This window comes from Lissotriton vulgaris, chromosome 8 (assembly GCF_964263255.1).
Source record: "Lissotriton vulgaris chromosome 8, aLisVul1.2, whole genome shotgun sequence".
NCBI lineage: Eukaryota > Metazoa > Chordata > Amphibia > Caudata > Salamandridae > Lissotriton > Lissotriton vulgaris.
The window spans coordinates 1,237,213,349-1,237,228,907 of record NC_141696.1 but is presented as its reverse complement, the minus strand read 5'-3'; the positions used below and the strand labels follow the sequence as shown (position 1 = coordinate 1,237,228,907).

General features: G+C 42.9%; 1 protein-coding gene across 1 annotated transcript in view; it reads left to right on the top strand.

Annotated features, from left to right (window-relative positions):
- The window catches only part of LOC147698535 (cilia- and flagella-associated protein 337-like), a 554,785-nt gene that overhangs the window by 60,003 nt on the left and 479,223 nt on the right, over positions 1-15,559 (top strand). Inside the window, exons 2-3 of the mRNA XM_086935138.1 lie at positions 3,116-3,383; positions 10,061-10,114. Of these exons, the coding sequence (XP_086791264.1) occupies positions 3,116-3,383; positions 10,061-10,114 (322 nt within the window). The remainder of the gene's footprint in view (positions 1-3,115; positions 3,384-10,060; positions 10,115-15,559) is intronic.

Here is a 15,559-nt window from a genome sequence, read left to right as displayed (position 1 = left end):
CACTGCGCCGGTCAACAAGAGTGGAGGACACAGTTCTCACCGGTAATGGAGCCGCTGCCAGTCCCAGCGGAGGGTAATGCGCCAGCCAGTAGCGGGGGACAGCAGCAGCAGAGTGTCCGGACACCAGTGCGAACGTCCTCGGGTGTCGCCAAACTCGAGGCCCCGGCTCCAGCAAGGCCAGGTAGGCCGCCGCCCCTCCGAGGGCCCCCACCGGCCCAGGCCCCCGCCACCGGCAATGTATGGACAGGCAGGGCACTCCGCTGTGAGCCGCCGGTAGCAGACAGCCCCGGAACGCGGTCTGGGAGCGGCAGCGCCGGCTCCCGGCCAGGTCCCCCCGTCGGGAACGCCAAAATCGAGGCCCCGGCCCGTCCGGCAGGCACCAGGCCGCTCGCTGCAGTCACTCGCCCCACAGCCATAGGTGGTCTCGGCGCGGTATCTCCCGCACCGGACGGTTCCCGGTGTCCTCCGCCAACACTACCCTGGATGTGGTGCACTTTCTGGGGTTCAGGGCCAGGATAATGCCAGGATAAACGGCGGGCCGGCGGGAGCTCTTAGGCAGCCACGTCCGCCATGCTCGCCCGCTAAGCCACGCCATATTTTTAACTATTTTAAATAATTTAATTCAATGTAACAGTATTTCCTTTGGGGTTTAAATTTAAGTCCCTGCCAACATTATTTTCTATGTGAGAGTACTGCAGTGCCTGTAGTCGGCCATATGTGGTGCTGAAATTGCTACTGTGTTTTTTCAGTAGTAACTTGCACTCATAAATTTGTCTCCTTCCCCTTTTCGGGGTGGGGGTGTAAGTCTACACTCCAAAGTGTAATTTACCTATGTGAATAGCCCTGTAAGAATATACTTTAAGATGTGCAACTATTATCGACATTCCGAAACTCATTGTTGGGACTTTTACAGTTTCACACCAATATTTCAATTCAAACTTTGCTGCTTTTAAAGCTTAGGGGTCGATTACGATTGCGGAAGGACCGCCACCATCAGCCATGCAGTGGCGGTCCTTCCGCAATCGGATCGCGATTTTCCCCACCACATTACGATGGCGGGGGGAATCGCATTCGGACCACGGCAGACGCAAAGACTATCCGCCACAGAACCGCCACAGGCAATCATTCCGATTGCCTGGTGGAGAGGTCTGCATCCATGAAATGGTGGCGGTGCCTAGCAGGCACCGTCCGCCAAATTACGATGCTGTCTCCAGCCAGCCTTTCCGTGGTGGGTAAACTGCCATTGAAAAGCTGGTGGAGATTGGTTTCCGGGGCCCAATGCGGCCCCCTTGTGTTGGGGGAGGTGTAGGTGCACTGGGGGGGTACCCATGGTACCTCCCTATATTTCACTGCACCACTGTGTGGTGCCTGCCACATAGTGCAGTGAAATGCCCAATATGCTATTTTAACATTGCGGTACGTGCTGTGGTCAGCAGCACCCGCCGCAATGTTAAAATGCAAAATGCGACCACCATGGTGGCGGTCGCATCCTAATTTGGTGTGCAGAACCGCCACATGTATTGCGGACGGTCCCAGTCACCACCACGATAGCAGACAGACTCCAGTCGTAATTGACCCCTTACTTAGGGCCTCATTAGGATGGCGGCCACCCGCCTTAAGGGTGGGGGTCCCAGGGGTGGTATTACCACTGTGGCGGGCACATCCTGTATATTCAGCATTGTGGCGGGCGGTGCTCTCTGCACCGCCGCCACAATGCTGAAAATGCATTGCAGCATTTGTATAATGAAAGCGGCAGGCACCGCGCGGTGCCTGCCGCTTTCATTATGCAAATGCAGGGGGGTACCATAGGTACCCCCCGTGTGCATCCCCTACTGTGCTTCACGCTGGGGGCCCGCAGGGGGCCCCCAGAGTGAAGTCCGCCTGGCTTTCCGTGGCGGCATTGCCGCCACCGAAAGGCATTGAAAAGTGCCTATTGTAATATGGCTGGTGGTGTCTAACAGACACCGCCACATGTTAAACATTTTCCGCCCGGCCGCAAGGCAACCGGGCGGAAAACAGGTGGGCGGTGTATTTCCCCGTCGCGGTCCCCCCTGCCATCCTAATATGGCGGGGGGGAATTGGGCAATGGATGTCGGGCGGATTGCCTCCGCCAGGCCGGCGGTGGCTACCGCCAGCCTGGCGGAGGCAATCCGCCCGACATCCTAATGACCCCCTTAGTCTCACAGAATAAATGTCACAATAATTTAATTACTGATGTCTCTTTACTTACTAAGCACTTTGGGGCGAGATTAAGTCAAAATAATGCATTTGTGGAGACCAGAACTTTTAGGCAAGAAGAAGCAGTTACCCCCCCCCCCCGCCCCCACACACACAAAATGGTAACCCCCTCTTTTTGCCTATATACATGTTCATGTAAATATACATTCAAAATCAATCACTGGTAATATTGCTGAGGATACGCAGTATGTAATTTTTCATTGGTTATAAATGCAATTGCCCCCACTGTCCCCAATATGCAACTGAGCTCTTTGGCCCAAATAAAGTGTTAGAGGCAATCACATATTCTGCCCTTATTAACCCGTTCCTGCAATTGAAAATGTGAAAATAATTCTTTAGACATGGATAGTTAGCAAATCAGTAAATAACCACTCCTTTAGTCATAAATAGCAGGAGGCAAGTTTTTGAAATGTGAACACACCTTGGACCCAATTCACAAATATTTTGTTATGAGTAGTAGGTGTGACATAATCTTGTAGTACTTCAGTCCTAAATCAAGCGTAATCCTTGCTCACTCTTGTAATTCAGTAATAAGCCAGAAATACTACATGAGTAAGTTACAGTAAACTCGTTTTAATTTGTACCCTTGTTCTTTTGTGGTAACTAAACGTAACATCAATTTATAGTTTACGCATATGTTTGCAAACGTTTTATGTGTGACAATCTTTTTCTTTTTTGTTTTAAATGTACTTAAAGAAACTAAGTGATTGATTATGGCTAGATATTTAATTTAGACTTGTGTTTGTGAATATGTAGGCAAAGGACTTTTGGAGAGGAAATAAAGGGCAACATTGTGCAAACTGAGTAGAGTAGAATACTAATGTATATTCTATATATGGGAAAGTAACCATGCTTCATTTTTATGATTTTGTGGTAGCCTTCTGAATGAAATAAGACAATCATCTAAACCGCAAGCTGCTGTTCGACGCGCACAAACGGCTGTTGCAAGTCTAAGATGGCAGTCGATATCACCGGGTGCGTTCTTGGAGGAGGCAGAAGAAGAAGAGAGCCCTGCTCCTCCAGAATGGCTGGAGAGGGAGTTAATAACGAGGCAGCAGAGGAGGTATTCCGTTGGGCTCATGGAAAATATGGCCGATAACATTCAGAGACGCACGGATCCTACCAGAAGCCTTAGGAAAGGAAAGGTAGTACAGACAAACTCCAATGGGATGTACTCTTTTCAGTCTCAAACCCTTACTATCCTTTTATTATCCTAAGCAAGAGGGTAAAGCATTTCTGTACATTATTATGGTTGCATGATAGTAATTGTATTGCAAGCATTGGCAAAACCAATGGGCTTCAGCTCTAAAAGACCAAGCTATTGGTATTCCCAGTGTTTATTTGTGTTACATTAATACCAAGATGGCCACCAGAGCGTCGCAATGCATGCAAATGCATATGTCATGAAAATGCATACGATCCAGGGCCTACTATCAAGCAATAGGTTTTCTAATAATGAAAAGACATTCCAAGATGGGCGTCAATGAATATGCATGCATCGTGATTCATGCAGCTGCGGGTAAAGATAAAATATACCCCATGGATCTTATTTAACACTTGCAGGTAACCCACATTCAAACACCAACAATCATTCAAAACCTCATATACACAACCAGTGGGATGATACCCGCCAAAAGAGAAAACCCCACAAGATGGTCCACCAAAATAAGCTCACTGAAGTTAGGTTATAGCGCATGTAGCTACTGATAATTTATTAAAAAAGATTATCTTGAACAATATATAATCTTAAAAACATAGAATCAGTCCTCCAGGTACTGGAATACTGAAAGATACAACTTCATAATCATCTAGTTAAAAAGAAAAAATTACACATATTATCTTTATAATGGCACAGTACAGAGACAAAAACAACCTCATCCAATTGACTAAAAAAAGGAGGAAACCCTATTAGCGCAAGGAAAATTCCATTATTTCTCAAAGGTCCATAATTAGCATAAAGGGAAAGAAACCAGTTGAAAGCCTTGCTCTTATCCTTTTTGTTGTTCCCTGATGGATTCCTTGTGTACCAAACTGGCGTTGACGTGTTTTGGTAGTAACAACAAAATTTAACAACCACCTTCTTCAGGACAAAAGGTATTCCGGGAAATTATTCCTCCATCATATTCTCAGTGATGTCAAGAAAACCGATGCTCTTCTTATCAGTTCCCTACTCATGCTTAACTGTCCTCAAGTGTGGCAAATTGACCTGTAATTTTAGTGAGGACATGCCCCTGTTTGGAAGTCTCAGGGCTAGTAGTATTTTCATATGCTGTACTTAAACCCCCATCTCTGGTGGTATAAAGCTCCTTACGTTGAAACTCTCTTGTTTGCTCTATTTTTAAGGAATGATGAATTTCAAGTATTTATTAAAATAATAAAGGAGGGATGTTGATAAGATGGAGTGGTGGTTCTGTAGTGGGGAATTCTATATTGATCCTTTTATAGCGCCCATCCGCCTCTTAGAGGTCAGACCTCAACAAACCTCTGCTTACACTCCGTGCTTTTGTCCCGGCTTTCAAATCATGCTTTGAACGCCAGGACGAAAGCACGGAGTGTAAGAAGCGGATGGACGGTATAAAAGGATCAATATAGGATCACTGAGGATGAGGAGGGTGAGAGGTGCCTGCATTCTCTGGTGCACCTATCTCAATCAGCAGCACCACACATACTGCCAACACAGGTGACCTCGTTGGCGCAGCAGCGGTTAATCCTTTATCCAGCATCTTCCTGGGCAGTGCCAGGAAATGAGATCTGATGCCTGGGATCACGGGGCAAGTGCACCTGGGTGCTCTGGACCAGTCTGCAATCCACTGTTTGGGCCTCCACTACACTTACAGGTATCGGCGGGAATGACATGTTTGAAGGAGAGATCCCAGTGAGTACCGGGGGGACAGCTGTGGGGCCGGCAAGGTGGCTCAGGGGTGGAGATCCCACACCAGTAGACAGACCGAGCTGCGCAGTCACAGTATTGAGGGCCCTCCACTGGACTGCTGACCAGAGGACTGCACCTCACACCCCATTTAGTCCCTCCTGGTAATCCCACCCACATGCATCCCACAACTGGGCACTCAGCCCTGGTGAAAGGCCCCACTTCACCCGCGGGATCCAGGTGAGCATTATTGACTGTGACATTGGAACCACAGCAGGGACCATCCTGGAAACCGACAGGGACGCTAGAGAGAAGGAACTGCAAACCCACCAATGCGAGCTCATGGATATCATGGAGCGGAACAAAGACCTGCAAATGTGCCTCGAGGACTTGGAGAACCAGCCCCGCCGCTCCAATATATGGATCATTGGAGTCGAGCAACCTGGAGGGCTACAGTACTTGCCTCATCCGCCACATGCTTTCAGACCAGGCTGGCAAGGACATCATACTGGACCACATGCTCAGGTCCAGCCCTCCCTCCACAACTTCCAGACACCCTTAAGACATCCTCACCTGTGTCCATAGCTTTTGCATAAAAGAGGCCATCAAGACAGCAGTGAGAGAGCAGGGCCCAATTTTTTTATAGGGTTCTACGTCATTGCAGTGTCGATATACCGCTTCCATAGAAGTATGGAAGCGTGGAATGTCTTAACATGAAACATTACTAATCACATCATTTACGCTGTTGGCATGCCTGGATTCACTTTGGCTACCAACCAACTGGATAGCCGGGCATAACTGTATCACTAGAGCTCCACACTAAAATGATTACTGATCACGAGAGTTTGGCCATATAGAATTCCTTCTACAATCATGGGACAACCCTTCAATATTTGTGTACACACAATCGTTAATGTTTGTTTAAACTTTAGTGTCCAGAAGCAATAATTGAAATTGGGGGTAATCATTACACTGGTTTACCGTGGTCGACAACGTGTAGTAACACACAACGCATTCGTTGACTTGAAGTTTCTGTAAACACTACCGACTTTCCCTACGTAAATCGCACCCTTCAGCATAACGCCGTTTCAGTCTAAATATCACCGGTCCTTTTTACGGCCGTATGATTGCAACAATGATAGCTTATAGCAATGATTGCGGTGTCATCCACGATCGTGCTGGGGTAGGTCTCGGCTAGAACGTCATTACTCTGACCAATGTTTTCATAAACGATCGTTAGAGAGCCCGGTCACAACGTCATTATATGCATCACCATGAGTCTTGACTCTCATTGGTTATGCTTGACATCCAGGCCCCCATAGCCACTAGGCCAGGCCTACCATTAGCGCGGACCACGCCCAACCCGGAAATCGACCGAGGAACGCGGCGAGGCTTCATTATTAATCACAGCAACCGGCCACGTATTCTATCTTCGGGGTCCAGTCTGAGGAGTAGCTAGGTGCCACACGGGTGCCGGGCTTAGAGGGCGAAAGTTTCAACCGCTTGCAGCTTTCAATCCAGCGCCATTCTGAGATAAGTACTCTCTGAGACTAGTAAACTTCTAACTCCTCGTATTGCTATGCTTATATGTTTTTGTCCTACAGGGTGTGCCAAGTAAGCCTCCACCCCCCTCCTGTGACCCATGGTGCATTTTGCAATTAACTAAAAAGTGAGACATTTTAATAACCATTTTCTGCCGGTGAGGGGTGGGGTCACAGACCTTTTGGTCCATTGATCCTACCATAGGAGTAGATTACTCCAGTGTTTTTAAACCACTATAGCTTCCTAGTTGTTTTTAGTACACCTCTAGTTCACGCCACCCCTGAGTACTACTGGTATCTTCCCCAGGGGGTATTGAGGTTGGTGATAACTATAATGTTTATACGCCATACCCGATTTTGCCACATATTTGGAGCACCTAAGATGTACACTTCAGACCAACAACTTAAATGTGTGTTTTGTCTTTTATGTATGTCTGTTATTTCTTCCTCAAGTGCGGAAATCCTCCTAAACCAGGAGTTACCAGGAATGAGCAATTGCTCCTTCCACTTTTGCACTTTTTTCACTTTTTTTTAGAATATTTTCACTTTAACGTTCCTAGGTAAGGGTGAGCCTTAGGGTGCTCATACCACCAGGGTTTATCACACTACATGAGTCCTGAAGAGTGCCTGGTAAACTTACACCGTTTCATAGGCTGAAACATGTCGACTGATATTAAAAATTAATTGGAATTAACCAAACCATTTATGTTTGGTTGAAATTCCAAACACATAGCTTTTTTTATCTGTGTCTGAGGGATCCAATATTAAATTATTTTTGATACTCATTAGACACTTTTAAGTATTTTCACTGCACGCCTATTTCACGAAACCCGCTCCGCAGTAAATCTGGCGTCGCAGCACACCAAAAAGGTATTCGACCTTTTTGGTGGGGCCCAATGATGAAGCATGACACCGACCAGGTTGGTGTGTAAGGGCTTTCTTACCTACCTAAGTTGGGTCAGGTAATATCTATTCTCTGCTCCTTTAAGTGGTTGCTGTCATACCACGGACCTCTCTTTTTTTGTTGGCATACTATAACCGGGGATTAAGAGGGTGTCCTGACTCTCCCTGCCTCTCTTCTTGTTGGTACATACCTTCCAAAAGAAAGACAACAAAATATTTGTGTACTGTCGGTCCATTTCACAAAGCCCAGGGAAGAACAGTGCAAAATGCACTCTTGTATGGGTACTCTTATGTTTTGACTAAATTAGTGATTTTCTAGGGATTGACAAAGGGTTAAGAAATCTAGGCCAGTGATGGACTTCCAAAGTACATTACTGACATGCCTATTATGCATGCAGAATTTCACACCGTAACACCCATGTGAATTTCTACATTTAACTTTTTGTATGTTGTTTATGCATGTCTAAATCACACTTCCTTCTGCCTGCAGCAGGGCTAAATTTGCAAACATTTCCAGGGTGAGAAAATTCCTGTAAGAGTTAAGTTTACATCTACAAACGTACGTATTCCTGAGTGTTAATTTTTCAGGTAGGATCACCCAGGAGCACCAACACACACTCGCCTCTAACACTAAGGGGCCCATTAGGATGGCGGGCGGATTGCCCTCGCCAGGCTGCGGTAGCCACCGCCGGCCTGGCTGGGGCAATCCGCCCACTATCTGCACCTAAGTTTCCCCCCTCCATATTAGTTTGGCGGAGGGGACCGCGGTGGACGGAAAGACCGTCTGCCACTTCTCCGCCCCGGTCGCCTTGCGGCCGGGGCGGAAAAGGATTAATATGGTGTCGGTGTCTATTAGACACCGCCAGCCATATTACAATGGGCTTGGTTAGATGCCTTTCCGTGGCGGTGATGCCGCCACGGAAAGGCATGCGGTCTTCACTCTGGGGGGCCCCTGCCGGCCCCCAGAGTGAAGGAGAGGTGGGGGGTGCACACGGGGAGTGCATGTGGTACCCCCCAGAATTTGCATACACGAAGCAGCAGGCACCCCGCGGTGCCTGCCGCTTCGTGTAGGCAAAAAGCATACATGCATTTTTAGCATTGTAGCGGGCGTTGCAAAGAGCACCGCCCGCCACAATGCTAAAAATGAGGGATGCGTCCGCCACTGTGGCGGGCGCATCATAATCCCCACCACGGGACCCCCGCCCTTATGGCGGGCGGTCCCAATCCCCATGAGGATGGCGGGCGGGCAAAGTCCGCCCGCCATCCTAATGACCTCTTTAATTTGTTAATGTAAAAATAACACCATATTGGCAAAATGTCTGTAGTTCGGATTGTTCTTTGTGTTTCAAGTGCAAAATTCTGCCAGACCTAATTTGTAAATGTTGGTTATTTTAAATCGAAGTTGAACTTAATTGTGCAAAAACCTTTGCAAATTAGGTCCTATGTAATTACAATGCATTGCAAAACATGCAGTTTGCAACAGGAACATCATACTTGATATTGCACTACAATAGCAGGCACTGTTACAGTTGAAAAACTATTGTGGCCCCTGTTAATCAGTTACCCTGTGTGCATAAAATAGACACCTGAACTCCTTTTTGTGGACCGGACTAATTTTTCGCCATTAATCTTCAACCCAGAGTAAGAGAGAGATAAACAGAAGAGGGAAAAAGATAGGAAAATGACAGCAAAGTGAGAAAGAGGTAATAAAAAAGAATCTCCAAGAGTAAAAATAAAGGCAGCAAGTCTAGAGTGGTGAAAGAAAGAGTCATGAGGTGGAATTATAAATGACCGCAGAGACTTTTCTTTTGTTACCTGCATGTGATGTGTACTACAAAAACGAGACTGAACATTATTTCTCTGATTCCTTGCCTTGAGAAGGCCCTAGGCATGCCAGCCAGTTTTGGCAAAACACATGTCGGCTATATTTTCTTTCACATCAGGTCTTAAATCCTGATGCTCTCAATAAAACGCAATCAAAGAAACAGAGAACATTTTGGGCATTTATTCCTAAAAAAACATTTTAAAAAACCAGGTACACCCTCAAACTACCTCTACAATTTTCTGGTGGCATTAGGGGTGTTGCCACCTGACAGGCAGTCCTACCTCTGGAAAACTGAATAAAGGGTCCTGTTCGGGTCCGGTAACCCGTTTAGCTTTACCCCTGCTCCTTTCTAAACAATACCATGAGGTGGAATTATAACCAATAAGCCTTGGTATTTACCATTCTGCAGCATCGGTGTTGGAAAACTAACAAAAATATTGGCCTATGCACTTTTTGATATAAATTGAGCACTTGGTAAGCCAGCAAATGCATAGCTATTTGTGGGTTATTCCACTGAGCATGGGACGGTGTAAAAGTGATTCTGTTGGGTAGCAGTTCAGTAGCAAAGAACTTAACATAAGTAAAAGTGTTGTCATTAACAATTTCTAATGCAATTAACACGTTTAAAATTGCTTGGTTGGTAATGACGTGTAATACTTTACATTTTCGTTTTGATTTGACCAGATTGAACAGCAAGTGACACTTAAGCAACTTCAGATAATAAAGGCAGGCTTCAAGGTAAGTGTACGACAGTAAACTTGAGATGTGTGCACATTTCTGTGTGATTAAAAAATGTGGAATCATTACGTGTACTTAGATCTTGGTTTACAGTGTATGCCACACTACAGAATGGCGCACATTGGCTTCTCCAAAGTCACTCAGATGTAGCAGGTACATTTTGAGGGTGCAATTTAAATGTAGTTCACACCTGCTACCTGATGATAATAATAATATTAACTTGTGTTTTTTTCAATACTGTGCTTAATGTCACAGTGTTTGCCTTTTCTAAGAACTGTAAATATTAAGTATTACACTGGTATGGTACATAATTTATTGAATTTTTAAGGATGAAAGGCTATGTCTTCCTTGTCAAGAATCAAGCTCATGTCCTACTTCTGAGCAGATTGCAGCAGCGTGCTTGCAATGCATTGGGCCAAAATTAAGCAAAACATAAAGACAATACAGAAAAATGTTATTGAGCGAAAATACCAAATCATAATATAGAGATACAAAACCATCAAATGGATTGCAGTAGGTAACAACATTACAATTACTCAATGAAAAAAAAAGGGAAAGGTAAGGGAACAATTATAAAACTATTGCATTCACTAGCAAATATAGAGCTGCTATAGCAAAAAAAACCATTAGTCTATTATAATTGCAATAAAACTGGATATAACAATATGATTAAGAAAATAAATATATATCAACAGGTTTCCAAAAAACAGAATGATGAGAGTTAGAATTATGACCGATACCGGATTAAGATAACTGAGTTCCACTTCTTGAAAAAATCACCCATGACCACCAAGCATGTACTGATAACGAAACATCTTTCCAACAGAATGTAATAGATTTTAATGCAGCTGATATTAGTAAAAAAAATTACCTTCTAAGACATTTAATTTGTGTGTCAAAACAGCAGATTTGCATATTACCATTTTACAGGAAACATCATCATGGATAGTTAATACATTTTTTATAATATCCCAAACGTCTGTCAAAAATTTAGCAACTAAAGGACAATCAAAAAGCATATGTTTTAATGAACCCGGATGTAATTTACAGTGCCAACAAGTTGAAGATTAAAGAAGTTTAGCTTGAAATAAACGTGATGGAGTCCATACACAGTTAAATAAAATATAAGAATTAGTTTGATAAAGTGAGACAGGTAACCAACCAGAAATATTACTAAGCCAAATATCTTTCCATATATCAACAGATAAGGAGAGCAAAAGCTCATTATTCCAAAATACTGAAATCATATTAATGTTGGTTCCTAAAGAATTAGATAATTTTCATATAGAATAGAAACACCATGATATGATACAGAAATAGTTTGACTATAAATTGATAAGTCAGCTTTAACATTAGAAGGAATAACATGAGGAAATTAATCTAGAATTGAATTACATAAATGTTCATATTTGGTAATATATGACTGGGGTAAACTACATTTTGTTTGTAGAGCAGCACAAGATATGAATGCATTGTTGTGATAGACATCTTTAAGATAAAAAATACCAGCATTAATCCATGAATACCAAAAACTTATATTTCTATTTAATTGAATGACTGTGCTATACCATAATGACATGTCTTCTATAGTAAACATAGGAGATTGAAAAATTAAGTCTAAGTCATTAAAAATCAATTTAGTGGATTTAAGAATAACAGATTTATGAAAAAATTGTGATTTATTAGACATGGTTAACAAAGTGGGTAATGGAAATGGAATAACTATTGACTTCTCAATAAGAAGCCACTTAGGTGGATTATTTAAGAGGAATGATTAAACCATATGGAACTTTATTTCAAAATAAAAGCTTTGTGATAATGAAAAAAGTCAGGTAAACCAAAACCTGCATTACATTTGGGCATTTTTAATTTCTTATAACTAAAACAAGGTGATTTTTTTATTCCAAAGAATTTCATGAAAATTGTGTAGTAATCATAGCTAGAGTGTATACAATTTTAGGAGCAATAGTCATTTTAACAGAATCCATTCTTCCCCACCATAAAAGGTGAAGTGAAGACCATTTGGATATTTTATCCTTAATATAATTTTAAATAACGTCACAGTTCAGTGTTATTGTAGACTTTATGGATGAAGAGAACAGAATACCAAGATACTTCAATTTATCTTTTTGCCAAAGAATTTCATTCATAGGTCACTTATCAGGAGTACAATAAATATTTAAAGGAAACAATTCAGTTTAATTAGTATTCAATTTGTAGCCAGATACTGTGGAATATTTCAAAATAATCTCTAATAGGGGAGGGAATGAGCATTAAGGATCACTAATAAATAAAAGTACATCAACAGCATATGCTAAGGTTTTCATAATGACGTCCTTAATATTGATTCCCATAATATTATCCCAATTTCTTATAGAAGTAAGTAAAGGTTCAATACCTATAACGAGCAAAAGTGGGGAAAGGGGGCAACCTTGTCTTGTACCTCTAAAAAGGGAAAATTGGCTTGATATTTGGCCATTGATAAATAAACGAGCACTAGGAAGCAGAATGCAGAGCTGAAATCATACGTATAAATGTGGCACCAAAGTTAAATAATAATAATATATGGAATAAGAATTGCCTGTAAATTTTATCAAATGCTTTCTCTGCATCTAATGCGAGAATTCCCGATGGTAGAGATATATTGGAAGCTTGTTCAATGACATGTAACAGAGTTCTTGTATTATTAGCAGAATATCTATTCTTCCTAAAACCAGATTGGTCTGGATGATTAATAGATTCTAACACAGGGGACATTCTTGATGCAAGTATTTTAGCATATAATTTACAATCTTGATTAATTAAAGGGATAGGGCGATAATTTGATACAAGTCTGGGATCTTTATCAGGTTTGGGAAATACAATAATTAAAGCCTCAGTAAAAGAACCTGAAGTAATTCCTGTAGAACTAAAAAAGGTAAAAAGTTTAAATAAAAAAGGACTAAGCTGTAATTGAAATTCTTTGTAAAACTCGGCAGGAATACCATCGGGACCAGGAGACTTCTTTTTTTAAAGATATTTTATGGTTGATAGAATTTCATCTTGGGTAATGGGAGAGTCAAGACCACTTTTATCTGATTGTGAAATCTTGGGTAAACCACAGTTAGTTAAAAAGGAATCAATCAAAGAAACATCACTAAAATTGGGTTTGTCATAGACGGTAGGATAAAAATCCCCAAATTCATTAACGATATAATTGTGCAATAAGGCAATTTTACCATAAGGGCCATGAATTGAATTGATTTGAGTTTTATCTTTTTTTATACGCAAATATTTAGCTAAAAGTCTGCCGGACCTATTGGCATTGAAACAAAACTTGGCTTTAGAGTTAGAGATCTGAATACCAGTTCTTTTGCTAAGGATTGAATTAACCTCATATGTAATTTGATTCTATATTGAGAGTTATTAGACGTAATAAAAAGTCTCTCAAATGTTGCTATTTGCTTTTCCAAGTTTTTAAAATTTGCATTAAGGGTTTTATTTTCGTGGGCCATAAGAGAAATAGTTACACCTCTAATATAACCTTTAAAAGCGTCCCATCTATTAACCATAGAGGTAGAACACTCAATGATAAGAAGGAAGTATTCCTGAAGGGCATTTAAAAACGTAGGTTTATTACGTTCAATGAGAACAATGTCAGTATTCATTCTCCATCAAGATTGCTTTGTAAGAGAAGAATTTAAATTCAAAACAAAATAAATCAAAGCATGATCCAAAATATTAATGTTACCAATCATAAGAGTAATGACGGAGTTAATTAATTGCTTAAAGACTAGTAAATAATCAAGCCTAGATTGAGAATTATGTGGTTTAGAAAAGAATGTAAAACTTTTTTTCTGTAGGGAAATGTAGTCGCCAAATATCTACTAACTGTGTGATTTAAATAAATGATTTAAAAGCATTAAAAACCGTAAGAGGACGAAATGTAGTAAGAGATAATTTATCTAATAAAGGATCAAATAGAACATTAAAATCACCTCCAACTTTTCCCAACTTTAAAACTTCAGTTGTGAGAGCAGACCAAACATTTAGTAAAAATATAACTAAATCATGATTTTGTCAGCAATATGGGTTTCCTGTATTAAACAAATATCTGCCTTGCAACTACCTAAGTAATCTAAAATTTGTGCACGTTTAACTGGATGACATAAACCTTTAACATTTAATGAGACAACTTTAATGTTATTAATATTAGCCATGATAAAAGAGAAAAAGAAAAAAGGTCAAGAAGAGGAAAGTAAGAAGTAAGGAAAGAATATGAAGAATAGTAGCTCCAGAACAGGCGAAAAGGAAAGGGTAGGAAAAAGAATATACAGACTGACACTCAAAAGACGACAACAAAAATGACAAGCACAGAGAAACATCAATAACAGATGCACTTAACAAGCATGACCAAACCGTTGGAGCCCAACTTTCAGAGAATGACAAAATTAGGGGTGCCGTTCGCCGTGGATTGCTGCTTACTTTTTTGGTGACTTTTGGATCTTTACTTCTGCTCCAGGGGAAAGGCTGACCGTGGACCCTTCTGTTTGGTGAGGAGCAGCGCGACTGGACTGCGAGGACCAGCAGCCACGTAACCAGTGCAGCTGTGTGCCTCTTCCCGCCCCTGCCTCTTCACGCCTCTGCCTTCCCGCCAGCATATAACATCTCACGGCCCCTGCTTTGCGGGAGCCGTTCGCCGTGGATTGCTGCTTACTTTTTTGGTGACTTTTGGATCTTTACTTCTAATCCAGGGGAAAGGCTGACCGTGGACCCTGCTGTTTGGCGAGGAGCAGCGCAACGGGACTGCGAGGACCAGCAGCCCTGTAACCAGCGCAGCTGTGTGCCTCTTCCCGCCCCTGCCTCTTCATGCCCCTGCTTTCCCGCCAGCATATAACATCTCACGGCCCCCGCTTCACGGGAGCCGTTCGCCGTGGATTGCTGCTTAATTTTTGGGTCACTTTTGGATCTTTACTTCTGCTCCAGGGAAGAGGCTGACCGTGGACCCTGCTGTTTGGTGAGGAGAAGCGCAACGGGACTGCGAGGACCAGCAGCCCCGTCACCAGCGCAGCTGTGTGCCTCTTCCCGACCCTGCCTCTTCACGTCCCTGCCTTCCCGCCAGCATATAACATCTCACGGCCCCCGCTTCGCAAGTGCCGGTCGCCGTGGATTGCTGCTTACTTTTTTGGTGACTTTTTGATCTTTACTTCTGCTCCAGGGGAAAGGCTGACCGTGGACCCTGCTGTTTGGTGAGGAGCAGCACCACGAGACTGCGAGGACCAGCAGCCCTGTAACCAGCGCAGCTGTGTGCCTCTTCCCGGCCCTGCCTCTTCACGCCCCTACCTGTGTGTATTTAACTGGGTGGGCCTACCACTGCGCGGTACGCATGCGGTCACGCGCCGGGAGAAGCCCGGGACAAGGGCGGGGCCGTCTAAGGCCGTTCAAGGCTGTTTAAGAATGCTGGGC